Raw genomic sequence first — 20,564 nt, 5'->3', positions numbered from 1 at the left:
TGATATATATAATGCAATGAAGCAGAAGGGCCTTGAACCAAGAATACTTGACCCGGCAAGGTTACCATTTAAATTTGAAGGAGGGATTAAACAATTTTCAGATAAGCAAAAGCTGAGAGAATTTACCTCTCACAAACCACCTTTATAGTGCATTTTGGAGGGACTTCTTTAGATGGAAGTATTCCTAAGGCTACAGAGATGTCACCCGAGGGATAGACATAGAGTACAGAATATAATTCATAACATACAAAGAATGGAGGAGGAAGAAGAAGGAGGAAAAGCAAATAGTAGCACCTTGTTATCTTTGGTCAGACAGCATTTTTCAACCCTGTCACCATTAATACCTTTGGGTAATTCTTTGCAGGGTGGTTACCCTGAGTTCCAGGCTTCTGCCCTCTGGATGCCAGTCACCCTGGTCCCTCTGAGAAGTTTCTCCAGGTAGTGTCAAATATGCCCAGGGTGCCCAAACTGCCCACCGGGAAATCTGAGGAAAGTTGTAGTCTTGTGCATATCTGACTCAAATTTCCTGGAAGACAAGTTAGAGATATTTATCAAAGGACTTGGGAATGGACATCGTCTTATAGCTAACAAGTTTACTCATAGGATTTTACCTTAAAGAAATTGTGCGCTAAGATTTTATCTAACATAATATTCAAGGCCTGTTTATAACTGCAAACGATTATCAATTGCCTGATTTCCAACAGTGGGGGTGAGCGGTTTGGTAAAGGAAGGTAACGTCATACCTGGAATCTCTATAACTATGAAAAACTGTGGCAAATTGCATACCATGTCCAGCCATAAAACAATACTTAGCCTGTGGGGAGGGGAGTGGGTATAAATATTTATAAGAAAAGCCAGGACAACATCAAACTATTTTGCTGGATGGCAGACTATGGCTGTATCAGTTATCTACTGTTGTAAAACAAGCCCCAGACTTACTGGCTTGGCACAACACTTAGGATGTCATTATTTCTGTGGGTCAGGAATACTGAGCAGCTTAGCAGGGTGGTCCTGCTCAGAGTCTCTCTGGAGGTTGCCATCTGGAGGCCAGCGGGTGTTGTGTCATCTGGCCTGTCTGTGGCTGGAGGGTCCCCTTCTAAAGTGGCTCACCTGCACTGTTGTTGGGCGGAGGCAGCAGTTCCTGGTCATGTGGGCCTTTCCATGGGGCCCTGATGTAAGTACTCTCAGGACATGGCACCTGGCTTCTCAAAGCACATCCTCAGTTCCAAGAAAGGCGGAGCGAGGAGGAAGCGGTGATGCCTTTTAAAAGCTAATCTCTGAAGTTGTGCACACACTTTCTGCCTCACCCTGGTCATTAGAGGCGGTTACCACATCCAGCCCGCACTCGGTGGGAGGCGAATCTGCTTCATTATGGGAGGGGAGGACTGTCTAATAATTTTTTGGGGTGTGTGTGTAGTTCTTCCAGGGGAAGGCAGAGAAGGCTTGCTGCGACAGGTGGCATCTTGTCTAAGTCTTCAAGGGGAAGTTCAGGGAGACAAAGGAAGATGCTTTCTCCAGGGAAATGGAGTGGTAGGCGCAAAGGCAGAGTGGGGAAAGAGTCTGATAAGCCAAGGGGCTGCCTTCCGAGAGTCTGAAGCCCCTAATATGTGCACAAAGGTGGGCAATGGGGTTGACAGAAGACAAGGTTTACATGGGGGTATGGGCATTATCCAGAAGGTGCTACAAAGTCCAAAGATGCTAAGAGCAAGATCAGATTTGTCCTTTAACATCACTGGTAAGTGTGAGGGGGTTAAGGAGGTCAGCAAGGAGATAATCAGGAGATCCCTCCAATATTCTAAGTGAGAAATAGAAGGGGTCTGAGCTAGATGGAGGGCAAGGGAAAATTTTCATGTATTTCAGGTGAAGAATTGAGTGAGTTCCATGATTAATTCTGGGGGGCTGAGGAGTTAACGTTCTGAGGAGATTGTCAAGACAATGAGCAGCTGGGGGATATTTAAGGCCATTTATAGCTATGGGGATAGAAAAGGAGGGCCGAGGGTATCTACTTCTTGACACGAGAGAAAAATTAAAGTTTACTGATCTAAGGAAGATGTCTAGTAGGCAGTTGGGGATTGAGTCTGGATATCAGAAGCAATCTCTTGGGGAGATGTGGGGCCATCTCTTCATGGCTGCTGGTAAAGCTGTGGTCCCCGTAAGATGCCAAGGGAAGTACATAGAATCGAAGAAAGAATGTATTCCTAGGGGATATGTAAGAGTCAGGTAGAGAAAAAGAAAGCCACAGATTCACACTAAAGAGAAAACAAATTTTTAAAAATTGGATCACAGCCTCAGGAGGAAAGAAGTGGCTGGTGTTAAGTGTTACAGAGAAATGAGACAGAGGAGAAATTAAACACGTCCTGGAGACTGCAAGTGGCCCGTCACTTGCAATACTCCTGGAAATGGCTCCCACAGATGGGGAAAAGGTAAGCTGCCGTGGGCCGAAGAATGAAAAATCTATTTAGTATTGGCAGACAAAAGACATTTTCAAGAGAAACCCTAGACTCTAGCAATTAAGGATAAATGATTATTTGTACTTTATGACCAATTAATGAATGAGTCTTCTACTCTTCAGAAGATGTAACATTAGACACACTTGCAGATGAATGACAAAATTAACAATATTTAATATTGGAGCTGCAGCTTTCAAAACCAACGGATGCCAATATTCTGAGAAAAGTCATTACAGATGCAAGTTGATGCTATTTAGATGTGTGATAAGCATAATAGAAAAGAGCTAATATTTATTGAATGACTCTTATGAGCCAGAAACTTTACAAACTGTTTTATCTGTCCTTGTAACTGCCTGCTCCGCACGTCCCTGTGAACAAACGGCGTGGGCACTGGTTCTCGGGCCTCACTGGCTTTTAGCTCTTCGCTGACTTCTCACTGCCTCTTCCCCTAGGAGAGGTCTCGGAGAAGACTCTATGGTGTTGGTTAGTCATCACTTAATGGAAACCCACCTCTCAAGAGCTCAAGCAAAACGCTAATTTATTGCTTCACATTCTAAAAATGCTTTAAGGTGCAAGTTCAAATCCGGTGTCAAGAAGAACTGGAACCAGGCTCTCAGATTCCTGCAGGGTTTTCTCCTCCGCTTCCTGAGTGTTGGCTTAATCCTTTCAGATCTGCATTCTACCACATGGGGACCCTGTGGCTCTGGACTGCACACCTCTTCAGCTTTTCAGCACGGACGAATAAGGGCTTCTACGTCCAATTCCCAATTTGAAAATTCTTGAGGGGGTGCTTTACTGGCCTCCTGAGTTGCGCATGCACATCCACCCACTGGTTAGTCACTCTGGCCTGGAGGAAGAGCTGGACTTTGGGTGTAGACCACTGGCCCGGTCCCATGTCCGGGTGAGGTGTTACGGTTGGGTTTGCAGAGAAGTGTGGGAAAGACACCCTTATGGCCATTGCAGCTGGCTTCCTATCTCTGTCATCAGGTGCTCACTAGGAAAACCTTCCCTGCTGGCTTCATCCACCCCACTATGCAAACCAAGCATGCAAATAAATGCTTGTATCTCATACATCCTGTGAAATAAAAAATAATCTCAGCTTAGGCTCAGAAACCTCATTTTTTACCCTCTATCTCTGTTTTCAGGTAAAGGAGCTGTGGCTTAGTTGGGCCAGTGAGTTGTGTGTGGTCATAGCTGCTCTAGAGGACAGATACCAGCTATCTGGCTGAATGAGACACCTCTGCCCTTTACACACTATACTTTGTAAGACTTTGGGGCTTTAAGCAATTGAATTTGGGGAGGTAGAAATCAGGAGGAACCAACACAACTTGTTTCTGGTTTATTACTCCATTTATCTGAATGTTATAATCATGAGCATAAATCCCTTCCACTGAGTGATCAGAAATCAGGGTTGTGTCTGAAATGTGCATAATTGACTCTTCACAGAGCAGCAGGACAAGCCAGCACTGGAGCTTCTCATCCTGGCTCTGTTACTGATTTGAAGACACTTGACTAGTCATCAATGTCTGTATCTCTATTCCATCATCTGCCAAGAGAGGAGAGGCTCCCAGGACTTTTCAATGTGTGTGTTCTTGGATGTTCTTGACTGTGCGCACCAACCTCTTTCTTCCCTCCAAATGAGTGGGGGATATAGGGTGTTTGCTTTTATTGGACACCCACAAACCATTCTGTCTCCATACCCACACTGAAGTTTTCCCACCCTCGATGCATATGGTTGGGTGGTTTAACACCTCTTGTAGCCTAATTCTACCAGACTGTCCCCAGACTTTAGTCAAGGAATAAAGCAGTGGGCTTGTGCTCTATTTGAGGTGGTGACTTTCAGGCTGAGAACCATTGTTGGGACAATTAGCAAAAGGAGGTCACTTCCCGCTAGATTTGGAGCGTGGACCTGTCAGAGTGATGCCAACACAGAGGGGGGCCGAGCTGGGAGACGGGGCGAGACTGAGACCTGCTGGTCCTCCTCGGCCACCTGAGTCCAGCCATTCCTGAGGGATGTACCCTCAAATCTCCAGTTACCAGGGTCCATGAACCGCAGGTGAGTATGAGTTGATATCTTTAACCAAATGGATGGGTCATAACCAATACAAGGACGGGGGCACCATTTACAGCTTCTAAATACCCAGGGACTAGCCAGGCCTGGCAGAAGGGGGGTGTCTAAGCAGCATTTACTGGGCTGAGCTGACATGAACCAAGGGTTGCTCTGCTCCTAGTAAGTGTGCTAGTTACTGATTCTGCTCATCAACCACCTAAACCTAATGGCATAAAATAGCAGCTTGTTTCATTTTTTGGTCACAGATTTTGTAGGCCAGGGACAAATTCACATGGTAGGAATGGGAGTCTGTCCGCACTAACTGGGGCCTTGGCTGGGCAGCCTTGAAGCCTCGGGTGACCAGTAGGCTGTGGACCGACATTATCTGAAGGTGTGTGCTCAGCATATTTGGGGGCTCAGCCAGAGGGCTTGAGACCAGGACAGCTAGTGGGAACGCCAACCTGTGGCACCTCATGTGGATCGCTGGCCCTGACCCTGGCGTAATCCGAATTCTCCATGGTGCCCCAAGGCTCCATGAACAAGGACACCAATAAGCAAGGTGCCCTGCCTTCTCTGACTACCTTGAGGTCACAGGCTTCACTTCTCTGTTGGTTCCTTGTGAGGCATTAAGTCCCCTCCGATTCGTGGGAAGGGGACCCCATGTCTGGATGGGGACCGTGTTAAGGTCACACTGAGAAGAGCCTATGGCTGGGAGATGTCTTTGTGGCCATCTTTGGAAAATAGTTAGTTTGTGGAAGGACATTTATTTTGGAGCACAGTGGGGAGACATTGACATTATTGGACAGTGTGAATTATTGGAACTAGCAGTGAATTATTTATGATTTATTCACATTTGTTCATGTAGTTGTGGTTTCCCTCATTGAGGCTGATGGCAGAGTGACAGGGACCAGGGTGCTTGGAGAAGGAAGGGTGAGGGGGCACTTACTGGTCTTGGAAGAAGAAGAAGTGCACCCTCCACCCCCTTCACCACTGGGTCACATCACGGGAGCGGGGCTGGCACTGAGCTCTGGACAGGAAGCCACCTCCCCAGCCCAGGTAAGCCACACCATCTCCCCACCACACTGAAGTCACATAAACACCCCAGCAACACCACTTAAAACGGTAAGTCTGACACTCAGTTTGAACTCAGAGGTGTAACGATTCAAGCAGAAAACCTTAAAGTGTGACATGACAGAACAGTTTCTCACACAGTCAGCGTTTTTCCTCACCACGCACAACAAAATGAAAACCCACCACACTACCCACACCTGTGGACCCCTTCCTCATGTGAAATGTGCAACTACATAAAGTGCCTTTGTTTTTCTTTACCCCAAGCCTCAGAATATTTTATGCAGAAAAGAAAAACTTCACCAAAAAAAGCAAGATTCTTAAACTCCAGGATGATACAGCTGACTTGTAGGAATTATTTCTCCCAGTTCTTGACTGTTGATGTCTTAAGAGATCTTATGTGAGCGTAACAGCAACAAGAGTTTCGGCTGTCAGTCTGATGCTGTGGAGACCACTTAACATCATGCTAAGAAAATCTGTTCCAGGCTTTGACTCTGCAGAAACCCGATACATCACATGGATGATCAAGAAGGGAACTGGACAGGGGAAAACACATCTTGAAAAATACATTTCATTCCTGTAGAAAACAGTAATGATGAGAGCTCCCTTTTTGATGCTAACTCTCTGCTATGATGCTGGGTACCATGTGGATGATTTATGTAGGCACCCTCAATTAATTCTAAACGGTCTAATAAATCAAGTGATGCTATATTCTCCTCTTTTTTAAGATAGGGAAACTGAGGCTTAGAGAGGTTAAGTAATGTGGCCAAGGTCACACAGCTGCTAATTCAAATCCAAGCAGAGGCTTGGCTCAGACTGCAGAACGACACCACTTCAAAATGGCAATGGGTGGACAAGAAGACTGGAAATAATCGGTCGTGGTGAGTTTCATATTAACTCCCCCTAGTTGGAAAAAAGCAATCAAAGGCAAGTCACCTGCTTCTCCCAGCCTCAGTTTCCTCATCAGGAAATGAATGGTCTCATTAACTGAACTCTGAGCTTGCCTTTAATAGTACCAAGTCCACCAGTTGTTTTGCCAAAACATAGTAGTTACATAGTATACTCTTCAGGTAGGATAAAGAACTTACTTCTCTCAGACTGAGGGAGGTAGGAACCAGGGTGTGGGGGGGTGGGCAGGGGAGGGAGAAGTCATTAATTCATCAATTTATTTGGATGGTGGTGTACAGGCCTGCATTCTTCTGCCATGCTTTGGGCAGTGAGAAAGCAGTGAGCAAAGCAGACAAAGTTACTGATCTTATCTTCCAGGTGGGACATTAAAATGATGTAACATTTAGGTAACATGGCATGAAGCATAACACAGGATGAGAGGACAAAAAGCAATAGGAGCTGCTGTTTAAACATTATGTCCAGGAAAGGCATCTGTAATAAAGTGATGTTTAGCAGAGACCAGAATGAAGTGAGGCAGGGAACTGTACTGCTCTGATGGAAGGGTGTTTCAGGCAGAGGGAACAGTCTGTGCAAAGGCCCAGCATCAGGAGCAATGCTTACTTGAAGGAGGCAGCATGACCAGCTAGACTAGGGAGGAGGAGGCGTCCCACCATGCATGGGCCTTGCAGGTCATTGTGGGGACGTGAGCATCTCACCGGGATGGGAGCCAAAGAGGGACAAAAGCTGACTTAAATTTTTCCAGTATTTCATCAACCAGGGTGGAAGCAGGAGGCCAACTAGTAGAGAGAGTTATGGGGACATGAAAGAGGAAAGTTAATCTTGTCGGGGTGAGAGACCAATTTAACAGAGACTAGCTTTAAAAAGTGGAAACTAGGGTGTTTCATGGAATGTGAGAAATGACCAGAACTGGGGCTGGCCTGGAAGCCTGACTTTGTGCCAAATCTGCTCTCCATGTGTTGCTTCCTCCCCTACTTCTCCAGATCACTTGGTGGGCAAGATTACCAGCAACTTCAACATTTTTCATTTTAAATTCCAGATATCCAAAGAGAGGTGTCTTTTCCCTTTCACTTCAAGTGCAAAGGTCCTGGGGCAGGGCTGTCCTGGTCTACTGAGGTGCCACCTCTAGATGGTCAGTGACCAGCAGTGCAGTCTCTAGTTGGGACATGAGGGTGCCAGATATGCAAATAAGGTAGGTGGTTGGAGAATCTGCCAGCTATTAATTAAGTGTCCACATGAGGTGAGTATGTATGTTACAAACTCTAGTTTGGCTAGCACAGAAATTTTAGCCAAACTAATTTTTGAAGGCTAATTTTGGAAAGAACTTTGATAAATATGTTTGTTTTAAACACAGATTTCCTGTAACAGATTTTCTAGAACTAATTTCCAAAACAGTTCCAGTACTGAAATGCCATCATAAAGGAAAAAGAAGACAAGAGAAAGAAATCCCGACAACTTGCATTTTAGTTTATTTGAAACACGTACCCGAATGTCAACCAGAGATACTCCTTAGCCATTTCCAGATTCAGCTGAAAATGATGAGTGGGAGGGGCCAATTCTTACTATAAGAAGGGACTTATAGTAAGCTCAGATTGCTACTTTCTCCATTATTTGTCCTTAGGCAGTGTCTTGGAAAGGAACGAGAACACATCTATGAGTTCCCTCCTGGTGTGTGTTTTCTCAGATCCAACCTGAGAGGGTTGAAGTAGGGGTGGTGGGCTGCCCCAGCTGTAGGAGACCCCTGGTAACTGGTCATTGCCATGGTATGATCCCTTACTGCAAACCCCTCGTCCCCAAATCGCATGCAAAATGGCATTCTTCCAGAGCAGGACACGGGGAACCCCCTGACTCAGATCTTTTTCATGAGGCACTTTAAGTTCCCCCAAAAGGAACCGGGGTTCTGTCTTTGCTTGAAACACCGATTGGTCCTGGAGAGGAGGGAGACGGAGGACATAGTCATTTTAATAATCAATATGGGTGCATATACCAATTTAAAGAAGACCAGTGGCTTGGAAGATTTTAAAGAACAACTAAAGTTCAACTCAAGTATTACTGAGGCTGCACATGGTATAAGTGTTTATGTTTTTAAGTTTTCAGTCAGTTTCATGATGTTATTTATATTTTTAGCAGGTGCAAGTTGACGGCTGCCACTATTTCCCAGGACCGACCATAGATTTCCTCAGTGACAGCGCATGGACCTGGTTACTTTCTTTGTTTGTTAAAATGATGTGATAAGAAGCATTTCCAGGTTTTAAAAATATAATTTGACTAATTAAAGCATGACAGCTTGTGTCCTTCTGTTCCAGGGGGAGATGTCAATTCATTTGTTCTTTGATGAGAAAAGAGGTGTCCTGAGCTGCCACCTTCTCAGCACTAGGGGTCACTGCAGGTCCACCGATCTGCCACTGTGAGCCCAGGACCTGAGTTCTTTCTGCCCTGCTCTGCCAGGCTGTGCAAAAAGGAATGTTCTTGAGTCCCACTTTCAGGTGCCACTTTGCAGCCTTTTTGATCCATTAAAATGGTAATGAAAACAGCATTGATCCAGTGTCATATATTTGACTATTTTAGAGTAACAATTTTAAATGATTTTTTTAAACCATCCCTCCAAACATACACCACCAAACTCTATAAACTGTCATCCTATTTACTTTTAGAAAGCTAACTAATGTCATTAGTCATTTTTTGAGATGGATATTGCTGTCAGAATTCCATTTACAAATAATGGATCATAATCACATGGAGTCGCTCCCATGTTGAGCAATGTGAGCACCAAGCAGAGACCTACTGAGAAGATGAAAAGCTGGTATTTGAGTATTGCTAGAAGTACTTGAGTAAAGATGTCTGACTTGGATGAACGTATCTGTGGGGAGAGGAAGGGATAAAAGTCAGTTTTCACTGTTCCAGCATTAAAATCCCAAGCAGAGAAATCTTTAGTGCTGAGAAGTTAGCTTTCGGGAGGAAATTGGAGTGTACACAAGATTTACTCAGTAGACTTACATGGCTTTTATTAAGAGGGAAAAATAGAGTCCTTCTAAGCCAGACGTATTCCCAGCCCTGTTATCTCCATTTGTTTATCCCCCAAAGCATCCTTAAATAACTTCCAAATCAGGCCACTGAAAATGTCCTCTGACTTCAGCTTTGAAGCTATTACATGTTCACATGCAAGCATAGCTTGCAGGGCTCTCGTTCTCTTTGGTGTGGGCAAACTCTACAAGCCTTTCTACCAGTGGCCAGTCTGTGCTCCTCTAGGACAGGATTCACTCTGCCACCTTCATAAACATTTTTGGGGGAGGGGGATGGGAGCCCTTTTCTCCAGGAATAACACTGGATGTGTAGAGATCTACACTGTGGGTCCATCTGCTCCCTGACAGAGGAGCCGGTCATCTAAGGATCCAGGCTTCAGGTCCATTAGGAACACTGGCTTTAAAGGGACTACAGGAATCACCATCTGGGGGCTTTGTTCAGAAAAGTCGATGGGTCCTTGCGATGTGTCAGACTCTCTACGGGATCATGCCTCCAGTCCTATAAATGCTGGAGTTTTCTCTTTTGTTTTTGGTTAAGTGCTCTTGAAGAATTAGGCTGGGACTGGATCTCTCTCTGGAAGGGTTGTCTGTAGATGAAGACCCTCAGATTTACAGCCCATTTTCCTCTTGCTTATGTGCTGACAGTCCATCTTCAAAACAGGAAGGCCCACTTCCTGGATCATTTCGGAGGTGGTGCTCTGAGGCCCATGGCCACACTCTGTCAAAGGGGTTTCCAGCTACAGCCAGGACTGTGACGCTGACCCAGCCCCTGGCCTGTTTTCTCTGCCCCAGAGAATAGTGCAGCTTGGTGCAGGGCACACATGGAAGCTGCACAATGGACACTTGCTAGATGAAGAATGAATGGAGGTCTTCTTAGGCCAGATTAGAGCAGCCAGAAATCAGAGGGGAGCAAGGAGGGTGCAGTGGTCAGCAAAACGCCAGCCTCTGAGCCAGGCAGCTCCCACATAGCAGAACTTTCTATGGCCTGTGAACTTTCCATGTTGATCATAGCTGAGCCAGTGGGTCTGAGGCCAGCGGTGCACAGAGGCTGCTTTTCTGCCGGGGTACATCTGGCCATGTGGAGGCCCTGGGCTACTAGCCAGCAGGAATCAAGTCTCCTGGGCAGGCGGGAGTTGACTGTGCTGCATTTTCCAACCAAATGTGCTGGTACTTGGCCCTGGCCCCTCAGGTACTACAGGAAGGTTAGGAGCTCTGCTGAGTATGCGGATCATCTGGCTCAGATGCCCCATGTGCCTTTCTGATTCCCCCATATCGACCCAAACCCCATGAGGCCCTGCACTGCGGTTCGTGGACTTCACCACCTTCTGCCCTCCCCCTGCCCACCCGCTTCAGCCATATCATCTTCTTCCTGACCCCAGCTGGGTCACGACTCATGGCCTCTTGCGTTCCCCGCTGGACTCTGCATCCAGCTACAAGGTGCAGGGAGAATCTGCAGGGCCCATCCACATTCTGATTCACGATAAGACCCACACTTAACATCAGGACAACCAGGGTGGGTCCCCAAGCTGGAGGAGGTGGGTTAGCAGCACCTACCACAGCTCCCGTGGATGAACAAGCCCACCAAGAGTCCACGCCGTCCTTTCACGGTGGGTTTGCTGCAGGGGCCTCGCGGCTTCTCTGACTGGTAGCACTTCAGTCCCAACCGAGAAGCCCTCAGGGGCTGGTCAGGCTACAGGCAGAAGTGCATGCTTGTTCGCATATAACTTCAAAGAAGTACAGCATCTAACTTCAAAGAAGACCATGTAAGGCCTGTGAACTTTCCATGTTGATCCATAAATCAGTGGGCTAAGGCAAGTGGAGCATCATGCTGTTGATTTTGGCAGAAAAGGTGATTCCTTCAGGTTCACTGAGGAGTTATCTGGAGATACCGTGGGTTCCTTAGGAGACTGATATGCTGGGTTTTTTAACATTTGCGTAGGGAACCCAGGGAGGAGAGGAGTAAATAAGAAAGGAGGGGGAGAGTGCAGAACAGTCTAGATAGTGACATGGTAACCTAGGACAGCCCAGAAACGAGGTCACTCAACACAAGAGTGATTTCTTTTCTCTACTGGATATCTCATGATGATTGGCAGGGGGCTTTGCCCCCTACAGGCCTGCTGGGCTGGCTGACGAGGGCACCATCACCTGGCAGCAGCTGAACCCTCTTCAGACACGTGGTCCACTCAACTCTGTAGGTGGCGGGAAGTACAGAGAGAAGAATCCCAGCTGGGCTTTTCATGGCCTCATCTTGGAAGTGACCTTTATCCCATCTGCTCATATTTAATCAGTCATTTGCAAGGGGACTGAGATGCATAGTCACCATGTGCTGGGAAAGGGAGAATAGGAGATCTTGCCAGACAGGAGAACCATCCTCAAAGGCACTTTGTGGCATCTACATGGGGCATCATACCTCACCAGGTGGGTTAAGGTGTCCTTGATGGTGACCGTTCACGTCAAGTCAGAATGCTCTCCCCATTCTTGAATGAGACAAGTCATTGGATCTGGACTATTTCCTGACCAAACTGAGAAGAGAAGTTTCAAAACAGCTCTCCTGCACCTGCAGGAGGGCTTGATCTGGGAACCCACAGGTCAATGTTTCCCAAACTTACAGCATTTCTCACCATCTTCATGAGTTTCACCAAGGAGAGAAAATGCTGCATGTGCCTGTATCAGTAGTGATGTAACCTCCTTCAAATCAATGCATTCTCCAAAAACTTGCCTAACTTAATTTAAAAGCAAACTGATACTGCTATAGGCAAAGTGAGAAAACAAACATATGCATAAACAAAGAAAAAGAAAACAATACACTAATGAAAGACAATATAAAACAATAACACATTCTAGCTAGATATTGTCACTCTAAGCAGAAAGATTCTCCTGTTTTAAAAGCAGGGGTATTTCCTACTGTAAAAAAACTTGTTCCAGACCTGAGTTCAGACTCCAGCCTTTCTCCTTACCTAATCAGAAGGATAAGAGGAGAACAGTTTTGAATAATACTCCATCTTTGCAGTACCTAAAAGCATCTTCTAAACCTCCAGTGGTATAATTCCCATCAATACTTGAATTCCAGCAGGCTCCTCTGCACCTGTTAGCAGTTCCTGGACAGAATTGTACCTCTTGAAATTGCTGAAGGGAATGTTTTGTGGTATTGAAAGACAACGACCCAAACTGCCTTGTGGAAAAGCCTAATCCGCCCAGCATGAACAATCAGTACCATTTAATTACTGACAAAATTAGGCTTACGAGTTGATTTATGGCCCTGCAGATGGAACACAAATTCTTGGAGGAAAGCAGATTTCTTACAATTAATTTGAGAGATGAGGCAGGCGCTTTGGATAGGAAGTTGTCCCAGGTGTAGCCGCTAGGGACCTGGCAGCCTTAGCGCACTTTGCTAGGCTTCCTGAGGCACTGCTTCCCCAAGATTAGTTGTGCTAATTACCCAAATAAGATTAGATGTATTAGCTTGATCAGCATACTGGAGAAAAGAGAGGGAGAAGGAATTCTTACATCTTATTTTAGTCACTGAGCAGGTATCTGGAGCTGCAGCTTCCCAGAAAAGCTTCTATACCAAAGCGTAGAAAACTGTCTAGCCAACTATGCATAATGGAGAAATAGTTTAACATTTTGGGCAATAGCTGGAAGCTACCAGTAACCTTTTATGCCAAGGACAAAAAAATATTTTGCAATGATGTACCTCTTCACCTCCAAAAAAAGAAAGGCATTTGGTGATTACAATTCTGGAAAAAAGAAATCTCTGTTTGATATAGAAAATATAAAATGATTATTTTTAATAAAGAACAGGGACATTAATTCTGAGTCTGTAAAGCTGAGAACTGTTTTAAGAATAGACTCAGTTTCACATTAAAATAGACTCTGGTCACCTGGAGTAGGCATTTCATGCAGAAATTGGCTCTGCCATTAAGAAGCCAGGTGAAGGTGTGCCAAGGGAAAGCCTCAGTTTCTCCATCACGGAGGTGAAGGGCAATAGAGAACCAGGACAGTGGTCCTTGGACCAGCTTCCATCAGCATCACCTGGAACTTGCTAGGAATGCAGATTCTTGAGGCCCAAATAGGCCTGATGGATCAAAGGCTCTGGGGGTGGGCTCAGCTCCCCACATTTTTAACAAGCTTCCCCAGTGATGCTGACACATTCTCAAGTTTTAGAAGCACTGGAATACTTACTTTTTTAGGCTCTTTGCCACATTAACTCTTTAGAATTTTATAGGAGATCCAAAGAGAAAAGGCAGAAGTTTAAGAAACAGACAGACAGACAGACCCACACTCAGAAAAGTAAATGCAGAATGGAGAAGGTCAGCATACCTCAGAGTGAAACCCAGAAAGACCATCTTTTGTAGAAGAGCAATGGCTAAGCTCCCTTGACATTTTGAAAGATAAAAACTCAAAGTTTTGGCATATTTTTTGCAACCACAGCCATCGAGAGCAAAACATCTGTTGCTTCCTTACCTAGATGACAATGACCCACTTTTTACCTACTGAAGGTAAATTCACGTCATTTGATTTGTTGGTTGTGGTTTACAATATTCTTTATGTATTCCAAGTGCATTCCCTGTCTCTAATTTTTGATCTGGTTAATTCCAAGGCTTACACAGAGCAAAGGAGTCCTTGGGCTAAAATCATAGAGTGATGCCTAGTGATCTTGTTTTCGGGATGTCTTCAGTTGGGATTCAGGAAGGTATAAACAGAGAACCTTGTCTGTTATCTACTCAAGGCCTCATTGGCCCTCAGTGGACCCATTCCCAAATTCAAATGGGCCAGCTGTCAAGACGGAATCTTTTCGGATCACTGACTTGGGGGCCATTCCGGGTTCAGGGCTGGGGTCCAGCATGAACCTCAGAATGCTATGTCAGAGGCCTTCCTACTTACAGATTGTTGGGGAGCACCCATGCGGGGATGAAGGCCCCCTGCAGTGAGTTTTGCATTTGCCTACAGCTCAGGTGTCTTAGATACTCCCTAGGCCAGAGCACCCGCCCTTAGCTCTAGGCTTGAGGCGAAGGGAAGGCCCATAGCCGACCTGACACCTGTTGGGAGAGCTGGCACTGGCTCCCGGGCTTCTCTAGCGCAGGGGTGTGTGTGTGTGTGTGGGGTGACCGGGAGGGTGGGTGCGGGGTGGACCTGGGGGAGGTGGGATCTACTTTGCGGATTGGGGCTCAGAGCTGTCACTCCAAAAGGGTGGGGCGTTTTAAAAAGGCCAAATTTTTAAGACAAACCCCCAAAGCGGTTCAGGACACCGTGGCGCTCGTCCCCGTGCCGGATGCGGTCTGCGCGGAGCGGGGCCACCGCGCGGGTCCCCGAGCCCGCGGGTCCTTCTGCGCGCGCGGCTGGCCCGCCTCCCCCCAGCGCCGGGGCCGCCCCGCGTCTCCGCAGCCGGCAGTGCGCTCCGCGCGCCCGGGGCCCGCCAGCCCGAGCCGGAGCCGGAGCCCAAGCCTCGCCAGGCCAGGCGGCGCGGGGGCGGCAGCGCCCCGCCAAACTTCGGGCGCCAGCGATTGAGCCCCGGGGCGGGTCGGTCGAGATGGGGGTCGTACATCCGTGCGCTCCGTGCCGACCTGCGCGCCCGGCCCTTCGACCCCGGGCTCCCGCGCCGCCCCCGCCCGCGCCCCGCGCGCCGCAGCCCCGCCACCCGGCCGCCCGCGCCCGCTAGCCGCCCGGAGCCGCCCCCGCCCCGCGCTCCCGCTGCGCCCCTCCCGGGCCACCTGGCCGGCCCTCCGCGGCCGGACGCTCGGGGGACCCCACCGCGCGGACCGAAGTGGCCACCCCCGCGGGGTGTGCGGACGTGGGGTCTGCCTGCGCGCGCGGCTCGCGGGAGCAACTCGGAGCGAGGCGCCGTCGCCTCCCCGCCGGGCCATGGGCTGGCGGGCCCAGGGCGCCGGGCCCTGCGGCTGCTTGCGCCCCTAGCCGGCTGCCTCGTTCCCGCGTGCGGCTCGGCATCGCCGCCTTCTCCGCCTGGACGGCGCCGGGGAGCGAAGCGCTGCGCTGCGGTCTCCGGGATGTGCCCGTCTGAGATGGGGACGCTGTGGCACCAGTGGCCCCCCGTGCTCATCAGCCTGGCCGCACTGTTCTCCAAAGGTGAGGGGACGCCGCCGTCACCTGAGGCCGCGGGACCAACTTTGCTGGGAGCGGGGTGGGGTGGGGCCGGGCGGGGTGGCGGGGAAAGGGTGCGGAGTGCGGGATCGCGCGCGGCAGCCGCGGGCTCCGCGGCCCCTCTGCGGCTGGTGCCTCCCGCAGGACTTGGGTGGGAGTCTCCGGGCGAGGCCGCGGGGACCGGGGGAACGACCGCCCTGTCTTCCGGGAAGCGCTCTCAGGGGAGGGGGCCCTCGCGAACCCGAAGGGGGCAGTGGGCCCCGGGAGGGCTGAGCCAGAAGTCAGGGGAGGGACTGAAATGGCCTGAAAGGGTCCTGCATTTGGACCCGACTTTTTCTGCTGGCGCTGACCTGTTAGGGCACAATTCCAGAGCGCTCTTCTGTGTGGGAATTCAATTCAGAGCACAGGCAGGCTGCTAAGAATACGGCAGGGGGTGAGCTGGAGAGACCTGGCCCTGACTTTCCCTAAGAGCCATTGAGTGTCTTTGAAACACCGCAGTTCTGCTCGTTCCGGGCCGGCATCCGCGCGGGGTGGACCCCGAGTTTGTCCCACAACTTGTCCACTGAGTTGTCATCGGAGGGCCCCTCGGCAAGCATTCACTCAAGGCAGGGAACCACGGGTGTGCCCCCTTCCCTCTGTCCGCACTCCTTACCCGCCACTGGAAAGTGAGTTTGGAGGCTCAAAACACTAATTCCTTGTGGAGAATTATTTGATTCACGCAGGAGATGGTAGAAAGCGCCAGCAACTCTTTCTCCCCATTGATTGGAACTCTTATTTGTGTGTGGTTCCCCGCCAGCTCCTCTTTCCTACAGAGAGATAAGTCAGGAAGAAAGTGGAGACTTTTCGCGGTCTCCAGTGTGTGCCCCCAAATCCCTGTAAATAGATTTTTCTGAGAAGATTTTCGACATGAAATCTCTCAAAACTTCAAAGCCAATCTCCCCGTACAGAGTGTTTTAACTATAGGGGCTTTTCTGTCCTCAGAGCTCTTCCAGAGTAACTGAGGTTACCTTGCCTGGGCTCGGATAATGGAAAGGGACAGTTCATCTGCTGGGTTTTTTTTGGGGGGGTTTGTGCTATATGATCTGGGGGGAAACCTGTGCTCATCCTACCCCAGTGTATCCTCAAGTGCAGGCATGATGGACTCACATCTCCTCATCATAAATTAGAGCAGTCTTGAGGACCAGAGCCTCAAATTTGTGCTCTGCACAGGAAACCGAAGAGAATGAGTTCATTGAATCCAGCACAGGCAAACGTGAGGTTAAAAAACACCACATCTACAGCAGGGGCAGCCCAGCAGGCTTGCGTTATTGCTTCAAGGCATGTTTTTTATTGGTTGTCACTTGGCTTTATAATAGGAATAAGCTTCTCTGTTTATATGCTACACTAACAAGGTTTTATTAAGAAAGGTACAGAGTAGCTTGGTAAAGGTGACTGAACTGTCATGTTTCCTTAGCTATGTACATAGTTCTGTTACTGGTTTCTTTATTAGACTGAGCAGTGTTGAAGAGAGCTGCATTTCCCCCGGTACTTTTGAACTTTTTCAAATGGAAACCCTGAAAGTGTCCTTAAAATGAGCAACAGCAACTCTGTGATGTGGAGGTCTCAGCTTGTGAAATGATACTAGAATAAGACACATTTGTGTGTTGATTTTAGAGATCTTAATTCAGCCAAAGTGTTCACAGGGGAATCAGTTATGTGTGGAGATTTCATGCAGCAATTAGCACAGTACTGAACCCATGCGAGGTGGTTTCAGTGATTGTCCACAATATGCCAAAGAACAAGGAAGAGTTTAACACTCCTCGTACCATCTAGTTTTAGCAAATTCCATGGCACTGATGTGATTTCCAAGCTCGGTGTCTGTGAAGCTCTTTTTCCATGTGTTAAAGTCACTCTCTCCTCTAAGATTCTCTGACCACATGAAAGTTCTAGACCAGCTTGAACTATATTTAAAGGATTTTAATTGGAAGCAAACATATGCACACACATGCACACACAATCTAAAGTGCCTAGTTTATCTGGGTCTGATGGAAAAATGGAGATTATGACCAAATATTAAATACCTGCTTCAGCATGTTGTTGTTTTCTCTGTATCACCTTTATTCCTTCCCACTATGAATCTTTGAATGAACAAAAATGCACATTTTCATATCAGGCTAATATCCTTGAACCTTACATATGTTTAAATTTCATGAGCAGAAAGTGATTGGTTGCAGAGCAAACCTGCCCTTATACAGATCTTTTGGAAAACAAATAGAAATAAAGCTTCATCGATGTACTCTCTCCCTTGGAATCTAGGAACTCAACTATCAAACAAAGTTTTACGAGCAATCTTGTCATCCGGTCCCAGCCTTTCCCAGAAAAGTTGCCAGAGATCCTGTGTCTTTATGTCTATGTCCATATTAAGATCTGGTCTTCGTTGGGAACTTGGTGCAGATCACAGCTGTGCCAGCTCACACATGGGCTTTAATACGTGGCTGTTCACCTTTGGGGGGGCCGGAGTATGGAAGGTAAGGGGTGACAGGACAAATTAATGAGGGAGGTGGGCAGAGGGGGCCAGGCACTTTTTCAATACAACACCAAGTAGGTTGCCACATTCAGGCTGCTTGTCATGACCCTCACTTGCATCCTCCAGAACTGTGTTCTTTTGCAAATGCTGGTGAGAAGCAGACCCACATAGGACTGGAGTCCTAGGGGAGGGCTGCTGTGGACATGGGGCCCTGTCTCAGGGCTGTGCCAGCAACGTGCTCCACCTGTGTCTAGCTGAGGGCAGTGTGTGCCTAGAGCAGGGGCTTTCCTGGGGCATTTTCCTGCAGAATGTATCCTCTATAGCTTCCCTCTTACATCAGAAGTGAAGTGTCCTGCAGAGCACCACCTCTCTTTAGGAAGTGTTGACCTCCTACAGCTTGAACTAGAAGTAGCTTTGGCTTACAGTGACACCAGGGTTTCAGGGCAGGAAGAAATACCCAGGATGGGGCACGCTGGGATGTGTGTGTGTGAGAGACAGAGACAGAGACAGATATTATTACCTACTTTTAAACATTGTCAAAATTAAAAGGCGTGGGTATGGAAGCCATTATGTTTCATTTTCTTTGAGTTAAAAAGTTAAATAATAAATATGATTCTATAAGAATACTTAAATACATGGAAAGAGAATTCCAAGTATGAGTATCTGTTTAATTTGTTCCATTCTGAAAGCCAAGAAAAAAAGGAAAACAAAATTCCAAAAGTACCTTATTGCAGAAGCTTATACTACCTTATATTTCTGCTTTCATCTAGCCACCCACCCACCCACCCATCCATCCACCCATGTATCCATCCATTACAAAGCCATCCGTCCACACATCTGTCCATGTATCCATCCATCACCCATCCATGCATCCATCCAGCCACCCTCCATAAATCTATAAAATGTGTTCATTCAACAAATAAATTATACTTAAACCAGGGAAATTCCCTGCCAGTCATACCTCTGGGTTTTAAAGCCCCAAAGCTATAGCTCTGTATTTTCAGCTGTGAGCTCGTACCTCTCCAGTGCCATGTCAGCACCCTCTCTTCCTTCCCTCTCCCATCTCTCTCTGCTCACTCCCCATAGCTGTTTCATAACAGTAACGGCCCTCTGAGCACCAGCCCACACCAGGCTGGCTGCAACAAATACAGTAGTGAGAAAAGCCCAAACAGATAGGGTCATTGCCTTCACAGAACTGACAGCATATAGAAGAGACAGAGGATAATGTTAATTGTACAAAGGAACATAAACCTCCAACTGTGATGTGCAGGGAAGGAGAGAGTGAGCATCTCTGAGTGCAGGTCCATTGGCATTTGACTTACAGCAGCTGGGGAGGCCTTTCCTCATGTGAAGCAGGTTGGGAAGGATGCAGGTGAAGGGGTGCATACCCCGGGCTGCAGAGGGCTGGAGTGGCTGGGGTGGCCGGAGCAGTGGCGCTCAGCCCCAGGTGACCATGTTGTCCTGGTGTGATTAGTAATAGCACCATTTTCCACAGTGCTCAGGGTGGATGACAAGTCCCGTGTGGCCCTGCCACAGGCCGTGTGGAGCTGCAGAAGGAGGACCAGTGTGGATTTCCATCAGGGCCTGTGTACATTTCCTGTGGCTGCCCTAACAAACAACCACAGACTTGGTGTCTTAAAACAACTAAACTGTTTCTCCCAGCTCTGAAGGCTGTAAGTCCAAAATCAGGATCATGGGGCCCAAATCAGGGTGTGAGCTAGAGAGCAGCCATGCCTTGCGTTCTCCAGCTTTGGTGGCTGCTGGAGCCTTTGCCCGTGGGGGCGTCACTGCAGCTCCATGGCGCCTGGCTTCCAGTCTCTGCTCCATCCTCACCCTGCCTTCCTTTCTGGGTGTGTGTGTCAGATCTCCCATTGCCTCCTGCATTTGAGGATGCATGTGGTTGCATTTAGGGACCACTCCTGTCGTGGAGGAGGATGGTCCTCCACTTACCATAAACAGCCGTTGGGGATGTATGCTGGACCAGAATGCAGGACGTGTTGGCGTACAGGTGCGACTCTGGTAACCAAGGTGAAAATATATTTGAGGGAGGTGAAATAGGATGTGAACATCCGTGTCTGTGAACTTAAGCATCTACAGAAGAGGAGACTCAGCTGTGCATTTGGAAAGACAGGCAGTCACGAGGAGTTGGGTGACCGTAAGTTACTTTGCACCTGAGGAACCCCAGGTCTTAGGTTCAGGGGAGAATCACAGAGTGCATGCGCTGAGTGAAAATGGTGTGGTCAGAGCCCATTTGTGTGGTTCTGTGTCTGGGTGTGGTGAGGAGAAACGCTTTGGCATGCTGCCGAGGACCCCCAGGGGTTTGCCGCCGTCGTGTAGCCTCTGGTGGCAGTAAGCACTTTGCTGTCAGCGCCGGTTTGGAAGGTCTTGCGCTGGCAGGCATGTTCACCTGGCCCCCTCCTTCCTCAGCTGGGTGAATACTTATTACTTGGGAGGGAATGTCG

At 48.1% G+C, this 20,564-nt stretch overlaps 1 protein-coding gene across 4 annotated transcripts in view; it reads left to right on the top strand.

Annotated features, from left to right (window-relative positions):
- The first annotated feature begins 14,755 nt into the window (after positions 1-14,755).
- TMEM132D (transmembrane protein 132D) overlaps positions 14,756-20,564 on the top strand; it is a 511,610-nt gene continuing 505,801 nt past the window's right edge. For all 4 annotated transcript variants that reach the window (XM_073222682.1, XM_073222681.1, XM_073222680.1 and 1 more), the window contains exon 1: positions 14,756-15,581. In XM_073222682.1, coding sequence (XP_073078783.1) covers positions 15,503-15,581 — 79 coding nt within the window. In that variant the 5' untranslated portion in view covers positions 14,756-15,502. The remainder of the gene's footprint in view (positions 15,582-20,564) is intronic.

This window comes from Manis javanica, chromosome 15 (assembly GCF_040802235.1).
Source record: "Manis javanica isolate MJ-LG chromosome 15, MJ_LKY, whole genome shotgun sequence".
NCBI lineage: Eukaryota > Metazoa > Chordata > Mammalia > Pholidota > Manidae > Manis > Manis javanica.
Note: the sequence above shows the minus strand (reverse complement) of the source record. Positions and strands in the feature narration are given on the sequence as shown.